The sequence below is a fragment of the Seriola dumerili genome, unplaced genomic scaffold (genome assembly GCF_002260705.1).
Source record: "Seriola dumerili isolate Sdu_G_001 unplaced genomic scaffold, Sdu_1.0 BDQW01000442.1, whole genome shotgun sequence".
NCBI classification, from domain to species: domain Eukaryota; kingdom Metazoa; phylum Chordata; class Actinopteri; order Carangiformes; family Carangidae; genus Seriola; species Seriola dumerili.
Window position 1 is genome coordinate 538,237 of NW_019174697.1, and position 19,500 is coordinate 557,736.

Below are 19,500 nucleotides of genomic sequence, written 5' to 3' on the forward strand. Positions count from 1 at the left end.
TATATACAGTATGGAAATGGAAATGGGTATATTAATCATTGTTTTCCACTTTGGACAGAGCCTGGGTAGTTGTTTCACACTGCTTCCACTCTATGCCAAGCTAAGCCAACTGTCTGCTGGCTGTATGACAGACACAAGAGTGGTATCCATCCTCTCATCTGACTTTTGGCAAGAAAAAAATGTTGAGCTATTCCTCTATGGATGTATGCTTTTTACAGTGTCACATTCAAAGTGATACTCACATCAGCTCAAGTTCAACATCTACTGGGCGGAAGAGGAGTTAATATCAGGCGCAAGTGTAAACCAGTGGTCACTGGTTAGTCTCTAATTTTGGCAAACTTCACTTCACATTCTCAGGAGCCAAATGCGTGGATAGGTACACTTCTACAGTCCATGACACACGTTAAAGTTTCAGTCAGACACCTCCGACGTGGAATTGTCCTCAATTACCGGGTTAAAGTGTACTTTGGCTCCCAGCAGATAAACTATGCCTTTGGCTGTCATTATAAAACTGATAAGTGCCACTGTGCAGAGGGGTTTGCATAGCAGCTTTGACAGGAGGTCAGTTCCTCTGCCAATCCTCAGCCGCAGTCTTTAAGGCAGCACACTGGCCAATTAATCTTTGATATCTGCCAGAGGGTGACTCCTCCCCAACCCAATTAAAGCCTTTTATACAAGTGGCATGGGACAACACAGCAGCCCTGCTGTAGAACAACATCTCTCTTGAATTTGACCTGCCACCAGCATGAGGACTCTTCAAGAAAAAATCATCGTTCTTTCAGTTATTCTGTCTTTGATCTGTGTCGTTCAGGTAAGTTAATGATCCTTGTGCTACTGTAAAGTTTGCTTGATCTCTTCTTTGCTAACATCATGGCTTTTGATTTTTGATAGAGTAACGTTTTTTGATTTTATTACCATAGTATATCATGAAGGTCATCATGAGCTCTTATAGGATTGTATATTTGACTTTTACAGGTCAACTCACTGCCTCTGCCTGAAGACTGGAATGGTTTGATCCGGCGGACCAAGCGATCACTGCTGTGGCGCTGGAACAGCATGAAGCCTGTTGGTGCCAGCTGCAGAGATCACTTAGAGTGCGGCACTAAATACTGCAGGTACAGCTTTGTGGAAATTTTGAAGCCTTAATAATCAAACTTTTGGCACATTAAAGAAACTCAAATGTTTCCAGCCAACATCCACAGACAGCAATCAGATGATTGTGTTTCTGATAAAGTTCATTTACTGTACCACTAACATGAGTAAATCTGTATACTTGAATGTTTTGCCATTTACATGAAACTAGACATGCTCCTCCAGATGACACCATACAATATTAAATAGGCATAATAGTCCTTTCCCTGATTTTCAAATGTCCAGTGATATTTCTTAACTATATTTGTGCAGTGTGTGAAGTTGTGTCCACATGCATTCTGCATGGTGTGGACAAAGTCAGTAATTAATGACACTGCAATAAAGCTGCTTCTTATCTTTACAGGAAAAATATCTGTTCCTTCTGGATCTCCACCTAAAGAAGAGATACACAATCATGGCTCTGTCCCGACGACTGCTGACAAAACGGACATCTGCCTTATGGAACCAAGCAACCTCCCTCAAAATGAACCCAAATTATTGCAATATTCAAGTCAAATATTCTGACTTGAATATTGAAGACATATTGGATGTTTATCAGTGAAAGGAATTTGATCTGGCCCTGCACAGCAGCAAAACAAAGCTGTAAAAGTTGGAGTCACATGAAGAGTAAAATAGCTCCATCTACAGTGATAGGGATTTTTATTTTTTACCATTTCATTTCTTTACAAATCTGGCAGAACATCAGACAGGCTGTGTACATCTGAGCATGTTCTTAATAAGAAAATACAAATATTCACGCAAAGTTTTTGAGGTGCTCTGAGTTTATTGGTTCATGTTATTTTTATATATTTATTTGTACATATTGTAAGCAATGTTAATATTCAAATATACTTTACATTTTTTAAGAGGTTGTAAACTTTGTTTGTCTTTAACTGTAAAACAAATTGAAAACAAATTAAAATATTCCTCATAGTTCCCTCTACTTTTTAATGCAATGGAATAACCTGAAAAAACTTTTCTGTTGGTTGATGAAAAAAAAAAAACTTAAAAAAAAGACATTTTGAACCCCCCATATTTTTAATTAAATGTATTTCTCAGGTTCTCAGGTACAATGACATATTTCTGTAAGTCTTCTAAAAAGGGAGAAGCTTTGTCTCACAGCTTTTACATATTTAAAAAAAAATATATTATTTTTATATTGCTGCCTTTCCACCAAAAGCTCATGTGATAAATAATAAAATACCAAAACAATGTTGAATTCAAAATAAATATACAGAAATATTGCATATCTATGTGAATACTGACCGGAAATGGACCATAGTTACTGTGTCAAAGGTCACTTTGTACCAAGGATGAGTAGTAAGGCTGGGAATTGTGAGGATATTTTTGACCATGTTAATATATTAAATTCTTAGGGGTGTCTGGTTTGGAGATAACAAATATTAACAAAGAGCTGATTGACCTCTGACATCTGCAACACTAACACTGTATCTTAAACTGGTTATCATGGTAGATTTGGTGGGAAGGAATGCATCAGTAGCTGACAGCTCGTTGGCACCACTGGAGGGCGAGCTGAGCCAGGCTTAGTGAGCTGAATAAGGCACCAGCATATTTGTGATGTGACCGTCCCTGTGCTTTGCACTGTACTCTCTAATTTTATAAACTAATCACTGCATCACAAGTTTACACTGTTAAATATATTTTGAATCATGAAGCTAAAATGTGTACTGAATAAGGTAGATAGTTAGAAATGAGAAAATATGAATATCAGATCATGAACAGTAATATGATCAGAGTGTTATAGTGGAATAATTAATGTTAATATTAATATTATTATGTTTTCCCCTTAGTAGACAATTTTTTTTAAATTACATCTGATTTAATACGTCATATGTGTGACTCATCATTAAATAATGCAAAAATTCAGGCACTGAGCTATTACGAGGCTGTAAGTTATACGTCTACCCCTGATGTTTATTTTTATCATTCTTTAAAAAAAAAAATGTGTTCACGGGATTTTAACTCTTTTCCTACCAGGTGTCTGGATGCTTTGATTGGCAGGGACTTCTCTCTCTTCATTGGCTAAAGCTGTTGTGACGCAATATCTCCCCCAGCCTGAGCGGTGCTGAAGCAGCGGCGTGGGGACCACTGCTTCTGTTCGGACCTTCATGTCGAACCGGTTTCATATTACCCTGTGTTACAGTTTAAAACTGCCGAGATAACACATTGGATATCAGGTAGTAGAGATGAAAATATTTGCTCTCTGATGCACATTTGACGTCAAATGTGCGTCGAACACTCGCATGATCTTTTTTTTTTTTTTTAAATGTTGGGTTGCATGATTTTGGACCTCACCGCACCTGCAAATCAAAGTCACCTGGAAGAAGCGGATGGATATCACCTCTGACGGATGACTGTCTTCAAGTAGGTGTATCATTGAGTGCATGAGCGCCTGTTTTTTTTTTTGTTTTTTTATGTGCTACTTTGCCTCGAAGTCAGTATCTTGATTATCTATGTGTGCGCGCGTGCATCTGTGTGTGTGTGTGTGTGTGTGTGGGGTGTGTGTGGGGGGGGGGGGGGGGGGGGGGGGGGCATAGAGAGAAATGCTACTTTTTACATGGATGGCTCCTTTGGCAAATCTCTTGTTGTCTAACATGTTGTCCTACTTTAGGGTCTTTGAATATTTCATTTTCATCATGAAAACAAAACAAATACATGTGTGTACAGCTATCTTTGTGAGAACACTTTCTGACATAATGCACTGCCCAGCCCCTTACCCTAACATTAACCATCACAACTGACTGCCCAATCCTAACCCTTACCTAAATGTATCACTAACCTAAACCCTAAAACCAAGTCTTAACCCTCAAACGGCCATTTGAGGGTGTGTCAGAAAGTGAGAACTGGCCAAAATGTCCTCCCTCCAATGGTCTAAAACTCAAACTGGTCCTCACAAAGTACACACACACACACACACACACACACACACAAACACAAACACACACAAACACACAAACGCACACTTTACTAGACCCAGGATTCAGGTCGAACATCACATCTGATCATGTTTAACTATCACTGAGTTCTTACTGAAACTTTCCCTCACATCAGTACGATCTGTAATGATGCCGTCTCATTACAGAGAGACATCGCTGATAACAAGCAGCATCAAGACCTGAGTCTGTCTCCAACGACAACAACAACAGTGGGCCTCAGACTCTCCTCTTTCACAGAACCACAGTCTCATCGTTCATGTGAGATGGCTGACTCGACTTGACAGTGAAATAGTTCAGTTAATCACAGTCGTCTCGGTTTGCTCCAGTACCCAGAGGACAGAGCCGTTTGCCATAGATTTTTGTGCTGCAAGTTGAGGGGAGGTCCAGCAGCGATAACATGCAGGAGTCGTATTCGCTTTGCAGTGACATTGTTAGTCCTCTGCAGACAACTAGTCAGTCACACTGGCCTACTTTCCTGTGATATTGAACTACTGAACTGTTCAAAGATTGAATGCAACGTGGCCTAACCAGGCCTCATCATATTACATTACCAGAGTCATTAATCTTAATAATTAAATGTAAACATATTGATTTTAAATTTTTTTTTTTTTTTTTTTGGTCGCCAGAAACAATTTCCTTACATTCTTCCTCACACCTACACAAGGGAGCAGTTTGGGATTGTGTGCTCCTGCTGAACATCTGAAGGACTAAAAATAAACAGACTGTCTGCTAAAATGCTAATTTTAGGATTAAAAGTCTGTTCAAATACATTTTTTTCAAACATTTTGTTGTTTGAAATCAGGAAAGCAGGCAAAAAGAAGAGAGTATTATTCTGACTTTAAATAGCACATCATAGCATTTGAGAAATTTTTACGTATTTATGATCTGAATGTATTTTAAATGGTATTACTGTTGTAATGTTATTGATGTGTTTACTATTTGTTGCCATGCCAAAGATGTTGTTATTGTACCATTGTGATGATAAAGAGGATTACATCCTCGTGGTCATCTGCAACAGATGTTTAGGTTGTTTACATATTATGGCCAGGCAGTAGAACAACAGTCTGACTGCCATGAAAAGCCCTAAACACTGTCTTGAATTTTCTGAACACGATTTTCAGTCTACTCTAAATTCACTACACAACATCAGGGCTATGGCAGATATCAGTAAATTGTGGTGGTTGTATCCTAGCAACATTTATTATAACTGATAACTTGAATAGCTGATTTCATCTTTATTCACTTTGGTTTCTAATTCTCTGATTGAATGTCATCAGCACTCTCCAGTGGTTAAATATTTCATGTGCAGTTTCCAGATCTTTTGTAATTACTTTTTTCACTTGGAAGTAGTCTTTATAGTTGGTATAGTGATTATTATTATCATTGTTATTATCATTCTGCTACCTGTGTGGAATTTTTTTTTTTTGTTTCAAGCTTGATGTGTATACAACCGGGAGCATTATGTATGAATATGGTAACACTTTGAATTAACTAAACTGATGTGAAAATGTATTTACTCTGAGCAGTGCCAGCGGAGCATCTCTGCAGTGCAGCTGCCCTAGTTACAGAGCAGCTGAGTAACTGTGAGAGACTGTGGTTGGCCCAGGCAGACAGAGGGGGAGTTTTTTAATGGTTGACTGAATTATGGAGTGTCGGCTGTGCTGAGGGCCAGATGCAGACAGCACAGTAGGACTTAGACTGGAGGACCAGTGGTTTAAAGTGAGGGAGCAGACTCTGACAGCAGTGGCCTGCAGTTGCGCTTTATGGTTTGTTTGTTTTTTTTGTTTTTTTTTATCTTTTTCTGCTCTGTTGGGATGCTCTTACACCAGAACTAAAGATGCATTTTTGTTACTAACCACAAAAGTCTGTAATTGGGTCCCTGAGGCAATGAGCCTGCTTTAGCTACAGCTAGAGAAACAACTGGATCATTTTGACACCTACACAGGCAAAACAGAAAAACCCAGGAGCAGTCTCACAGGGAGATCAACATAAACACTTCAAATACAGACGGCAAAGACCAATAGACGATTTATACAGTTAACATTTACATACAGCATTAAAATATGTCTCCATGGTCTGCACAAAATTTAAAATGATTTCACTCAAATTTATCCAATCGGACATAATGCCACCCCCTCTCTCAGAGCCTCACACAGAGTTTACACCTAAACTTTAATCTAACTGTCCTAAGACTTCCTAATAAAATGAGCAGTTTTGCATTGCTGTTACTGTCTGATTAGCCTCAGGAAGTGTGGTGAGGATCCACAAAACATTTCTACTGCATTTATGTAATGCATTTTTAATTCTCATTAGTATATTCTCATGGAACAAGCTCAATGCATTTTTCATCACCTTTGACAACCAAACTGTGTTCTGCCTGAATACGCAGTAGTGGCAGAGATTGACTGTTCCATGTATTCTATGTTCTGCACATATAGTCTACTGTTCTACTCCTGTATGCATCCTCTGGCCTAGTTGTGAATATGTTTGTGCACCACTAATACCACATTCGAAGCAGATTTCAAAGCACGCTTAAAAAATGATTCTATTCTATTGTGTCCTTTCAGGGTTTAATTGTAGGAACATGGAGACAGTTTCCATGGTCCAACCTCATCCAGCAGTATGATTGGAGCGTCCAGTCTCTCAGGGGACACCCTGATAGCATGCCACTTCCCTGTGGTGCAGCTTCCCACATGGCAACTTCCTGTCCAGGCCCTGTGCAGCTCGGCCAAGAGGCCCGGCCGTCTGTGCTCAGTAGGCTTGACCCGAGCTGTCTCCCTCCCAGAGCAAGAATCGCTCAACCGAGAGCACGCCTTCACCGGCGGACGAAAACATTTTTCCAGCAGCTACAGTAGTCTCAACGAGGACCGAGCGGAGGAGGAGGGGGCCAGTGACAGCAGCGGGAGATACGACTCTACCTCGTCGCCAGAGGAGACGAGTTCCCATCTAAAGAAGGAAAGCTCCGGGGGTAAAGGAGGCAGTCTGCGCTCACACAACTCATTCCTTCCCAATACAGAGCTAGATGAGGATGAGGAAGATGAAGATAGTGATGGAGATAATCTGCACAGATATCACGAGGACTCATCTTTTGTATTGCATGGAAATTCCAACTGGCCACTAAATAATGGTGCCAGAAATTACACAATGCCCCATGGCGACATGGACAGCGAATGGGGCAATGAAGGGACCGTGCTGGGTGCTGAGAGTAACCAGGAGTGGCTCTCTAACCAGCCTAACCAGCTGGACTCACCGCAGACTGAATGCCAGTGCTTTCATGTGAGCAGATCTGGCATCACGATGATGGCTTGTGGAGAGCCGGACTCAGACAGACTGAAGGATAACATGTCCTGCTGCATCCACGGCCAGCACAAATGTTCCCCAGAGTTGTTGTCCAACAGTCACGCAGAGTATGTCAGCGACTCTTCCTGTAACAGTTCTGACGGCGTCCTGGTTAACTTCTGCACCATCTATAACAGGAGCAACAACCCTGCCACGCCCCACGACCTCAGCAGTCCTGCAGTCCACCCCTCTCAGTCATGTGAGGGATCCGTGTTCCTCAACCTCCAACCGGTTCCCCAGACTCCGAACGAGGACCTCCGGCAAGATGACATGACAGTTAACTCTTCCCCGAAAGAGGAGGTTGGCGTGAAGCCCTCTGCTTCCTGCTGGTCTCCCCAGGGCCTCGACTCGAACTGCAACCTTTACTCCCTGGAGCCGCTACCCCCAGGTCTCTCTTCTCTGGAAGTATCAGACCTGACTGCCTGCCTCCGAAGCCAGGCCACACTGGCCATGGGGACCAACCAGAAGTACTACAAGCTTGTGACGTGTGATCTCTCCTCTCAGTCGCCCAGCCCAGCCTGGTCCAGTCTCACCAGCTGCCCCGAGGGTCAGAGCAGAATCAGCCCCTTCCCTCCCCCTGAACTCTTTAACCATCATAAGAAAGAAGGACAACACAAAGAAGTCAAGAAGGTAATTTGTGAATACAACAGCTTTTGTCATAGTAATGTATGTTAAACATCAACTTTTAAAGTAAAATATGTTTAAGAAATAAATCTTGGAATTTGGTTATTCAGAATTTTTAAATGTAAACTTAAAAGGTTGGGAAAATTCTCTCACTTCTTAATCTAAATAAACCATTGAAGATTCAGTTGGATTATGTGGAAAAGGCATTGTCATAAAGCTGAAAACAGAGCTGTTTTTCTTTGTTTATGAAAAATCCGTGTTTTGTAGATACATGGGTTGTACAGGGCAGCGACTGTTTGCAAATATAAGACAGAGAACATGACAGGATTGCACTATCAGAGGCATTGTGTGTATGTATTATATTCTGACCTGCAAGCTTAGAACATCTCAGTACCACTTTTTGATAACTTATAAGTTAAGTATATTTAACTTACTTTTAATATATATATATATATATATATATGTATATATGTATATATGTTTGCTTAATACTCATTAATAGTTAATAAATCATGTAATATAGATAAGTTATAAGACCTTTATCTGGTGTTTGACCTTGTTGAGCATGAGTCTTGTTTTGTCTTAATTAATAAGTAATAATCAATAAGTTAATCAAGTAGATCCCCAATGGATCATTTGATCATTTACATTTTGGAAAACAGCTGCAGAATCCATTTATTAGAAATGTATTTACTCTTTCTATAGACTCGTTGGATTATTGTGACAAGCCTTTATTAGTTATTTAGTAAGTAATATTAGTATTACTTATAAGAAAGCGAGAAATCCATGAGTATTTATTCATGGTTTGAGACGTGGCTTATGATACATTTATAAGCATTAGTAAATGATTGAAGCCATTAGTTTTAACAAACCCTTTATAAAGGGTTCCTTGTTAGAAAGAAAGTGAAAATAGAGTGATGAGTCGGTTAAGCACTTCTGTCTTTTCGTTTTCTATCGCTTTCAGGAGACCGAGGATCAACAAGAGGAGAAGAGGTTCTCCTCAGCACAGTGCAGCGCCGGGTTTGACAGCCCCCAGTTTCCGACCTATGATTACCAGGTTGCCACCACCTCCACTGACAAAGCCCTCTGCAGGAAGAAACATACAGACAGCATCCAGAACCTCTCCCACACTCCCTGTTCACGGTGCCCCAGCCAGTGTAGCCCACATAGCAGCAAATGCCAAGACACAAGTGCTATGTCCACACAGCCATCTGTGATTCTGGACCAGGAGCACTGTAACACTGATGCTACTGAGAAGGGTAAGGCAACGTTGAAGAAATCTTTTTTCTTTGTTGCTAGGTTTTATAAGTAGGAGAAAAAGATATGCAAAGACACACTATCAGAAAAAAAGAAACAGTTTGTAAGTAAATCTAACATCTGTTCGGTCTCTTCTTCTTATCCTCTACTTCCTTCTAGGTGCGTGTTCATCAGAAAATGTAGTGGTGCGCTACAGTAAGGCCCAGAGGCCGACCTCGCTGCCCATTCAGCCCTTCGTTCTGATTCCTGCAGACAAACCTCAGTCCCAGGCCCAGCACCTGGGCTGTCTTCTGGAGCAGTACATAAATCACAAGAGCAGCAAGTCTAGTAGCTCCCGGCCTGGCTTCAAGGGAAAGGGCAAAAGCCGTCAGTGCTTTTCTAATCTTCAGCCCTCACCCATGGGCAGCCACTGCCCCATCTTCCTGGAAGGTCCCTCAAGCTCTGACACCTGCTCCACCTGCACACCGAGCCCAGAGTGCTTCAGCCGCAGACATACATGGAGCCAGTCCAGCAGAAACCAAGGACGCCAGAGTCCATGTACATCAAAAAGCAGCCTGGATCCATCTCACAGCAGCATAAAGCCCAAACTGGTTCAGGTGCAAGATAAAACAAGCCCATACTCAGGCGAAACTCAGACTAACAGTTTTGTAAATCTGATCTCAGGCCCAAATCAATCGCACCTTGTTAAAATTCCCACCTACCAGGACCTGATCAACCTCACCCCTGAGCAGAGCCACGCCAAGCTTGAACCTGAAAGTCCCCATCAGTCCCAAAACCACACCTCCTACCATTCAATATTCTCTCATACACCACCAACTTTACCCCTAACCACTGATACACATCACCCAAACCTGCAAGTCTCCTCATCTCCTCCCACAATCTTGCAACCAGAAAAGAAATGCCCACAGTTCAGAGCTACACCTGCAGCCGACTCCGGCTTTTTTCATGGTAGTTTTGCAGCTGCCCTCTCCTCGGTAGCTCCTCTCTCCTCTTTGAGTTCTCTGCTCTCCTTGGCTGCTTCTGGGCTGCATCCACAGCAAATGCAGGACTCTGCTGGGCTCAGTGGGAAGCACAGTCAGAGTCAGCACAGTGATTCTTTGATCCTGAGTGACAGGCCACCCACAGAGTTCTGCCTCTCCCCCGATACATCTTACGAGTCGCTGTCTATCAGCCATCTTCAGAGGAGAGGTGAGGGTCAACTAATGACCGACACACTATATCAGTTTGTATAAAACATGGTGTGAAACACAGTATGTGACACACACGGGAATGTGAATGGAGTAAAAAGTGACTCAGTAGCAGTAACGGCTTAAGGATTCCTCCTTGATTGGATTGTCTATTCAGTGATGAGCCGCTGAGAGCGGCAATAAAATCTCTCTGTGCTGCAGCAGTGCCTTCAATACCCTGAAGGGGCTTCCTTTCAAACATGACCTATTTTTAACTCTCCCAACACAGGATTGGCTGAGCCTTCTGCTCTGTAGCCTATGTGAGTGTGACTGCAAGAGAATGAGAGGGAGAGTGATGCAGTAGAAACAGTGCTAATGATTTATAACACTCCTAATCATTTTGTTTTAGTGCTGCCATATGGGCCTCTTGGTGCCAATGCAATTATATAAACGCGAACCTTTTGTGACGGTTAATCATCGATGGATGTATTTGCAGCAGCGGTGAAGAGTCAGTGTGGTGCAGCACTGCAGGCAGCGTCAACATGCATAAAGAATTTACCGTGACATTTGCAGAGGCTAGCCAGGATGAGATGAAGAGAGGAAGGCAGGGAGGAAAGCAATTCAGTGAGGGTCACCGTTGAAATGGAAAACTGACTCTTTCATCTTTAGTTCCCGTTCACATTTGCATTCCTGCAGTATGATGAGCCCTGAAGGCATTCTCTCATATGTATGTGCATTGACCCAGTTAGTGAGGAAAATCTAAAAAGGTAAATTTTCTTGCACTGGAAACGGGTCAGACTATTCTACTACTATTCTTGCTGACTTTTCCTTTACACTTATCGTAGAAAAATAAAAGTTTCAACTCTCTTGTTAGTGTCTTGTGTCAGCCAAAAGAATGCTTGAAGTACCATTCTAACTTCAGCTTGTCCCAACCTCTGTTGTCCATCGTCTCTAGGTTTGCTCAGGTCTGTGAGCAGGGCAGTGGATTTGATCATGGCTCATTTTGGCAGCAGCAGAGACCCTGAAGAAAAGGTATGAATTGGCAGAGCTAAGCACCTTGAGCTACAGTGTGTGTCACAATGGAAAAGTGCCAAACTGATATTACTTACATTCTAGGCCTGGAGTCAAATAACTTGTGTCAGCAGGAAATATACTGTATTATATTTATCTCCCTGTGGCACAGATGCGACTGGGTAACAGCTCCTGCAGTCCCACAATTGCCGGCCTGGTCCTGGAACATTTGTGTCCAACGATCCAGAATATTTTAGAAGACGGGCTTCGGGATCACAAACTGGATCTCATCATCGGGCAGCGCCGCAACCACTGCTGGACTTTGGTGGAAGTCTCGACTAGGATCGGTAAATTCAACTATAAGATAATTGAGTGATTCAATCTTTAATGCACTTTTGGATCAGTTTTCCAAGCAGGCTTTGTCTCAATGGACAGGTGGGACAGTGTTGTTTGTAGTACACTGTTTGCTGTGGGCTCTTTGATGGAGTGTCTTTGATGTCTGTCCAACCCCACGACAGGTCCGTCCACAAGGGTCCTCCACAGCCTGGTGACAAAAATCAGACAGTGTCCCCAGCTCACTAGCCACTGCATGAGACTGAGGGCTTTCATAATGGGCCTGCTTAAGTATGTACCAAAGTGATCTTTGTCTTTGGTGATATTAATGATGCTGAAGAATAGTAATGTCTTTGATGTCTGTACATAAACACCTTTGTATCTTTTTGATGGTTATTTGCTCTTTCAGCTTGAGAGCTTTGGAATTCTGGCTCAGTCACCTTCAGAGTCAGAAAGGTGAGTGCACCAAGTTTAATTTGTTTTTGCCACGCTAACTTTGGGCTCCGGGGAGGTAATGTTGGTCCACACTGAAATATCTCAGTGACTATTAACTATTCATGTTCCCCACAGGGTGAGGTGTACTTTGGCTAAGTTTATGCGCTCTGTGTTTAGTGCTAATTAGCAAACGTTAGCATGCAAATTCTAAACTGAGATAATGAAATCAACATGTTTAATTTGACAATATGTATATATACGTATATATGTATGTATATATTTTTTTGCGGGGGCGGGTTGAAAGCTCTGAAAAAGTCGGTCTTCAGTCAAGAATTAAATTTTAGAATCAATGTGTTAACATTGTGACCTTGTGCATGCTGACATTAGCATTTAGCCCAAGTACATACAGAGCCGAATAATAAATAAGAGTCTTGTTAAATACTTGTTAAAGCAAATCATTACATATGTTTAGATCTATGTGTGTTCACACCCTTTACTGTCTCCACAGGTGTGGTAACAACATACTACCATTCTTGGGGGTTCCTGTCGATGTCACTGGGGCGGTGTCAGCCCTTGTTTCAGGAGCTGCTGCTTCTGCTGCAGCCGCTCTCTGTGTTGCCCTTTGACCTCAACTTGCTCCTTGAGCCTCGACTGTTACGGGACAGGCAGCTGTGTCCTGAGGAGCAACGCGTCTCTCCCCCTCCGCCATGCTCAGCCCTCCTAGTGACCAGCTGGCCACTACTGCAAGCCGACAGAAAGGTGGACAGCAGCCACAGCAGCCAGCAAACTAAGATTTCACACCAGATAGGTCTGCGTTACCAAGAGTCACTCAGTCCTCTGAATTCAAGTTGCATCAAGCAGCAGTATGGAGGGATGCAGAGTAACAGGAGTCCATTGTTAGCTCCTATTCCAGAGTGGTGGCCAAAAGAGCCTGACCTTATGGATGGTGTAGTTGAAGGGGAGGACTGTAGCCAGAATTATGCAGACACTTGGTCTCAGATAAGTATGGACAGCAGACAAGAAGAGAGGAGAAGAGATAAAGACACTGGGACCCCAAATGTGTCAATCTGTGTCCAGGCGGAGAGCCCTGGTCAGGGTGGGCTGCGCTGGGCTAAACTATTTGGAGCAGCTGATACTTCCACCAGAGCAGAAACAGTTTCTCTGAGTCACACTGGAGCACAAACCAGAAGGTAAGAACCAGCCATGTGCAATGAAAACAAGCACAGCTTTTGTTATTTTGATGTTCACAGTAATTTAACCTCTGTTTCTCCTTAATCTTGGTCTGCTTGTTTCTGCTTTTTCTTCTTCATCAAGATTAATGAGAGAGTGACAATGTAACTCTGCACTAATGACCAGTATCTCTTTATGACTGGTTTCAGGCGACCATCACAGTGGCTTCATTTGGATAAATCGCAGCTTGGACTCTTGGCTCAGTCCATAAAGTCAATGAAGCTAGTAGGAGCACAGACTGACAAAAACAAGGACTACTGAAGACTACACCCTCTGTGGGTGGAGGACAGAGCCCATGTACTGTAATAATAAAAAAGTCTTAACTGCATGATAATACACGGTGTTCAATCACACTGCTGAACTGATCAAAAAGCACATAAAATACAAGATTAACAGTTTTGGCAATGGCCCAGATTCATCAAGCTTAGCGTTGCACCAGCTATTCATAAATCCATTACTAAGTTCGCGAGTCCTTAAGTTCTTATAAAACTATCAGCTAGTTTCAAACTAAATCACTAATCAGGTTGCACCATTAACAGAAATGTCTCTTGACTACAGTAAAAACCTTAATGTGTAAGAAAACACCTGTCAAAAGCATTCAACTAAAAGATATATTGCCAAAGCATATATTAAACTTTAATTCTAATCCTCTGTAAATGATAGTTTTGCTTTATTTTTTATTTTTTAAGATCTTCATTCAGAGAAAGATGTTTCAGAATATCTGACCGTGCTAATCTAACAGAGGTTATTTAGCTAGTCATTTAGTTTGACATGAGCATAAGCATGAACTATGTTCAGTTATTTCTGTGGAGATTACATCATTATTAAACAAAATTTTGATCCAGTGTTATGTCAGGTATGTCCATCAAATTTTATATCACCTGTGTGGTGCAACCTGTTTTAATTTAGCGATGTGTAAATCTCTACTTCGTTTACACTTAGCCTTCGTTATAAACTGTTTACTTTGAACTGTTGGTGCAACTGGCTCCTGGTTTTAAAATGTCTCTCAGTTGTTGTTTTACCCATGTACTTTTTTTATTTGTGCTCATGTTAGTTGTGAAATGAGGCTTCATGAAGACTACCAGAGGCAGCTGGATTATTTCCACAGAGCTCTCTCCAGGAAATAGCTTGATGAATTACGACCAATGCCCCTTTTTGCAATCGCACTCTGGAATAACTGTAAGTAGGGGCTTCTGTTACTCCCCTTTGTATTTCTTGTAGGCGAATATCAATCATAAAATGTGAATATTGACCTGCTGTAGACTGTTGGACATTCACGTGGTGCAAAATGATCCATTTCTCATATGTCACTGTCAGTTTCTTCTTAGCTCTATCCTTCATCTCATTGATAGGTGAAAAAAAGAAAAGTCAAGCAATACACTGTTACTAGTGCCAAATATGCCACACACACCAGCCTCTTATAGTGCATTGTCAGTGATGATTTTATTTCCAGTAACTTGCCTTTTTGAGCAAATTCCTAGCATGGATTTACTGTAGGTGCATGAATGAACAAACAGTATATACAGTATAGGTGCTCCAGTCTTTATTAGATCTCTCTTCCTGTTAATGTTTTTATAGCTGTAGGGTAAGCTTGTGGACATTTTCTTGCACTGGAGTTTTAAATGTGTGGAAATGTATGGTTATACTGAGTAGTATGTCTTCCAGTGACGTTTGTTCAGTTGCACAAATATAAGCCATCTTGTGGCTGTTTCAGGTATTTAAATGTGTGTAAGGTATATTTTGATAGACTGGTAGTTTGATAAACAGGAGGAAAGAATAGAAAATATGTTGTTGAGTGGAGGATTTTTTTAATGTACTACAATAATGTGAAGTCTGTGAAATTATAATACCCAGCATTACTTTCTCCTAAGCCTCTGAATGCTTCCTCTAATGCCCAGTGACAATCAAACCCTGTCAATAAAGACGTAACATATTTACCTGTCTTCTTTCTGTATGCCAGCAGTGTACAAATGTTCATTTATGTTCCCATAGAAATGTGAAGACTTCCTGAGAAGTTATTAGGTTTGACTCATGCCAGTAATGATCATTTTATTGAGATTGGTTTATGACTGTTCTCGAAGGGTCCTCTTGATGCCGCTCTTTTCCAGTGCATTCTGGGAGAGCTGACCAAAGGTATGTCCGTACATGAACTGGTATCCTGTGGGACGGTGAAGAGTTAGACATGCTTGATGTTTTCCCCTGGCGGAGTGATCAATTTAAGTTAAGTAACTTTTACAGTTTGTCTGATCACAAGGCTTTGTGGTGTGAAATGTGTTGCTAAGCTCTGACACAGACCTGGGATGTGTCCTGTGAATGATGGCACCACACCCCTGTTTGATGGATAGATATTGGGCATGGGAGGTGTTGAACTGTCCTTCCTCCCTGCAGTGTCATGGGACGTTGGGTCACTCTGCTGCTGCTTCCCAAACTGGATCAGTGCCTGGTTGGTGGTGATGGGGTAACCTTTACCAATTAAGGAACGACATTTTGGCACATGCCCCGTAAATCCTGCAAAAAGACATCACTCTTTAAGCTGTTGGAGTATTTTAGTCATTCTTTTTATGCAAGAGTAGGCTATATATTGACCTTTATATTAACTGAAATGACCGTATAAGTAATGTGAATGAAAGGGATTGCTAAGTAGTGAACCCACAGATAATTACCCAATGCACAGCCCTCAACAGCTTTTCAGCCTCCTTTCGCTAATTGTTTTAGCTTTACAACCTGTATTGATAGATCAATACCGTTTTCAGATACCTATTTGGTCTTCCTGCTTGCAAATATACTGTCCCTCATAGTGTCATTTTTGACTGCTTAGAGAAATGTCTACTGCACACTAGCGACCAGTGGAACATAGCTGAGCTTTCAGCAGCCAAAGAGCCATATATTCCCTCAGGAGTTAGTGGAGACCAAAACAGAGCTCAAAGGAGGTTAATTATTGGATTTATGTTTGTCTGGTGGCCAGAAACATGACTACATATGAATGCTAATGTCACTCTTTCTGGGTGTGTAATTAAGCAGCTGTTTGCTAACAAGTTTGCTATGTCATTTAAAATGTGATGTCAGCGTTGTGTGGTTTAAGGCCTACAGCATGTTACACCTGCAGCAATGCAGTAAACCTACTGCATTACATGTATTTCATGCTACAGGTACCAGCTGTAAAACTCTCCTGTCGGGTACCTGAGATAAAGTACTTGTGCGGGTTATCATCTTCCATGTGATATGGTTTTCCAGGGGGGACGAAGGGCTTCAAGGGCTTGTAGGAGATCACTTCGTTGGTGATCGCTGTCAGGGGGAGGGTTGGTCTCTGGGCCAGAAGATGACAGGAGATCGTTGAAACATGCATGGCTCAGAGATCATATGATTGCTGTGATCATGTGACAATATTATATTTCCTCTCAGAGACTTAACTGGTGAATCTGTGCTTGGTTGTACTAGAGAGCTGTCCAGTTCTGTCTTTTTTTTTTTCTTTTTTTTAAATTGGATTACATTACAGTGAACTGACAATGGAGCTCAACCATGGATAATTAAACAAGAGTGAACCTACTCTGAGGTGCCATGTCAACATCTATGTGTATGTGGGCAACAGAGTGAAAGAGAGTGGTAGAGCCATAGCATGTGTGTATATGGCACACACACAGAGAGAGAGAGAGAGAGAGAGAGAGAGAGAGGAGAGAGAGGGGTTACTTCAGACTGTTGGCTGGTGCAGTTGACAATAACTGGCAGGTCTGTCGAGTGCCGTCGAGTCTGTACACGCCCTTCCTGGTAAAACTCAGTCAGGGCTTTACGACATGTTTCAGAGTAGCTGCAGGAAAAGTAGTTCTTACGTCCTGGAATGAAGCCTAAAACAGCAACAAGCAACATTAAAAAGGATGTTTGATCTGAACTTTTAGTGGTGTCTGGCCATGAAGATGGTTTCATTTTTATTTGCTCCGGTTGTAATATATTAGTCTCTGGAGATTTATGCCTTGATCCAAGTACAACAGCAGTGAACGGATCTTTCTTTGTGGTGCTTTTAAAGAAGTTATCCACAACATCCCTGTTACCCTGATAATCCACAAAACACAATGTGAACAGTTTTCAAAGGGACTATTTCTTTGTCACAAATTCTACAAGTTTCCAATGAAAACAGTTCACAACAATGTCTATACATTATCCAGAGTAGCCGAGACAAAGTTTTTAGCCACTGATGCACAGATGAAACTCATTCACCTTCATTTGAAGTGGAGTGGCAGAGACAGAGATATCTAAAAACCTTTGCAAATAACACAGAAGCTATCTGCATGGGACTGCTAGAAGTTAGAAAATATGTTTTTGTTGTGTGTAATTTGGGTGCTCTTTTAAAATGCTCTTTAAAAGCATGTGTACATAAGTGTGTGATTGTCAGACCAAACATTTCAACCATTGACCATTCACCACTGCAAACACTGCTGCAGTGTTCTGTTTATCATATCAGCCTGAGTCCTTTTATGCAGCTGTTCTGTGGATGTTTTCTTGATTTTCAACTCTGTCCCATTTACCTGGTTGCTTATAATTAATGATTTAGCAGTTAGACACAGATGATTTGTTCTCATGTTGCTGTGAAATCTCCCATTTTCAAAGGCTTTTTGCCAGACTCAACGTGTAACTGACATGTGCTACTGACTGGTATTTAGTTATTTCACATCATTACTAAGTAATTAACAGCTTGTGAATTAACATGTTGCCAAACTTTACAGCGGTGTTTGTTCCCAATATAAAACACATTTCCATGAGGTGTTCAGTTACTTTGCTGACCCTGTGTTAGTGTGATATACCTACCTGTGTATCCTGGTATCACCTTCTTCAAGTTACTGTCAGGGATGCCTCTCAGTGTCAGAGCAGCTGTGTCAGCTGTGACAGTGGAGCGGACGTGATCTGTGGGGATGACCAGCCGACTGGAGTGTTTTACATCAGGACTGGTCAGCAGCTCGGCTGTGAGCTGGCCGTAGGACTTCCCCATGTTAAACTTCAGCTGTGGGCAGTACCCTGCATATCTGAGAAACAAGCATCTACAGTGCAGCCTCCGTAGCAAATTATGAAATTTGAAACAATGAGAAATTAATAGAAAATTTATATCATTTTTAACAGATTTCATATTGTGTTCTCCAACAGTGGGCTAACACTGTTGTTTTCCTATTGTAATTTACTGTAGCAGACAACAGCCTACTTTTAATTTTGTGGACAAAATAACAGGAACACCTTCACACACAGTTTAATGCAATACTACAGCACAATAGGCTAACAGCAAATAAGGCCTTACGAATAACTGTGACTTAACTTTGAATAAATAAACTTTGAATAAATAAATAAAATGTCAAAATTACAATTCAAGTGTTTTTTGCAAGGCTATAACACCGTATTACATGTTATGACATGTTCATATTGTATGTCCTCCTATGAACTGAAATAACTTCACAGGAATAATGAGCCCAGGAGACATGCTCCACCTGCGCGATAAGTTGCTTCATGTTTTGTTTTAAATATTTAACATTGAAAGGATTTTTTTTTTTTTTGCAGTATTTCTTAGCAGTTCTCATGTCTGCAGATATGTACTTACCCCGGTATATAATGTGGATCAGGTGTCAGCAGAACTTTGCTGAATTTGGGGGCGTATTTCTCCATATTGATCCGGGTATGGACTGAGGCAGGTCGCCTCGTCGTGGTGTTTGCTGGTTGCTACAGAGAATCAAACACAAACACAGCAATGGAGCTCTGCGCTGCCGTTAAGCCGACGTGTGTGCATCCAAACTTTTTCTGCAAGGAGGAAAATAACAATGTTTTCTGTAATACAGCAGGGAGCTTTACATTTAGAGGGAGTGGAGATGGGGTGGGGGACGCTGGGTCCTTCCCCAGAAAAAAGAAAATAACACAATTTTCTGAAATGTGACACGCATATTCAAAGACTTTAGAAGGATTATTCTTCAAAACGTCTCACCACAAATAGCCTACTGTATAATTATTTAGAGATTTTCATGTCAATTGTTTGCGCTGTAACG

At 41.5% G+C, this 19,500-nt stretch overlaps 3 protein-coding genes across 3 annotated transcripts; 2 read left to right on the plus strand and 1 right to left on the minus strand.

The window, feature by feature from the left end:
- The first annotated feature begins 713 nt into the window (after positions 1 to 713).
- LOC111234249 (liver-expressed antimicrobial peptide 2-like) lies at positions 714 to 1,677 on the plus strand. Its single transcript, XM_022762219.1, has 3 exons — positions 714 to 811; positions 976 to 1,115; positions 1,496 to 1,677. Exons 1-3 carry the CDS (start codon positions 746 to 748, stop codon positions 1,527 to 1,529), a joined length of 240 nt encoding a protein of 79 aa, XP_022617940.1. The 5' UTR covers positions 714 to 745; the 3' UTR covers positions 1,530 to 1,677.
- A 5,033-nt stretch (positions 1,678 to 6,710) lies between these two features.
- On the plus strand, positions 6,711 to 13,765 carry LOC111234150 (iporin-like). Its single transcript, XM_022762091.1, has 9 exons — positions 6,711 to 8,057; positions 9,016 to 9,310; positions 9,468 to 10,496; positions 11,430 to 11,506; positions 11,658 to 11,832; positions 12,004 to 12,109; positions 12,228 to 12,274; positions 12,762 to 13,443; positions 13,633 to 13,765. Exons 1-9 carry the CDS (start codon positions 6,711 to 6,713, stop codon positions 13,742 to 13,744), a joined length of 3,870 nt encoding a protein of 1,289 aa, XP_022617812.1. The 3' UTR covers positions 13,745 to 13,765.
- A 1,726-nt stretch (positions 13,766 to 15,491) lies between these two features.
- On the minus strand, positions 15,492 to 19,131 carry LOC111234257 (protein FAM166B-like). The gene is made up of 6 exons (XM_022762232.1): positions 19,062 to 19,131; positions 18,284 to 18,498; positions 17,171 to 17,325; positions 16,664 to 16,790; positions 15,779 to 15,991; positions 15,492 to 15,641 (listed from the first exon to the last, which is right to left on the minus strand). The coding sequence occupies exons 1-6, from the start codon at positions 19,124 to 19,126 to the stop codon at positions 15,547 to 15,549; spliced, it is 870 nt and encodes a 289-aa protein (XP_022617953.1). The 5' UTR covers positions 19,127 to 19,131; the 3' UTR covers positions 15,492 to 15,546.
- Positions 19,132 to 19,500: the final 369 nt, after the last annotated feature.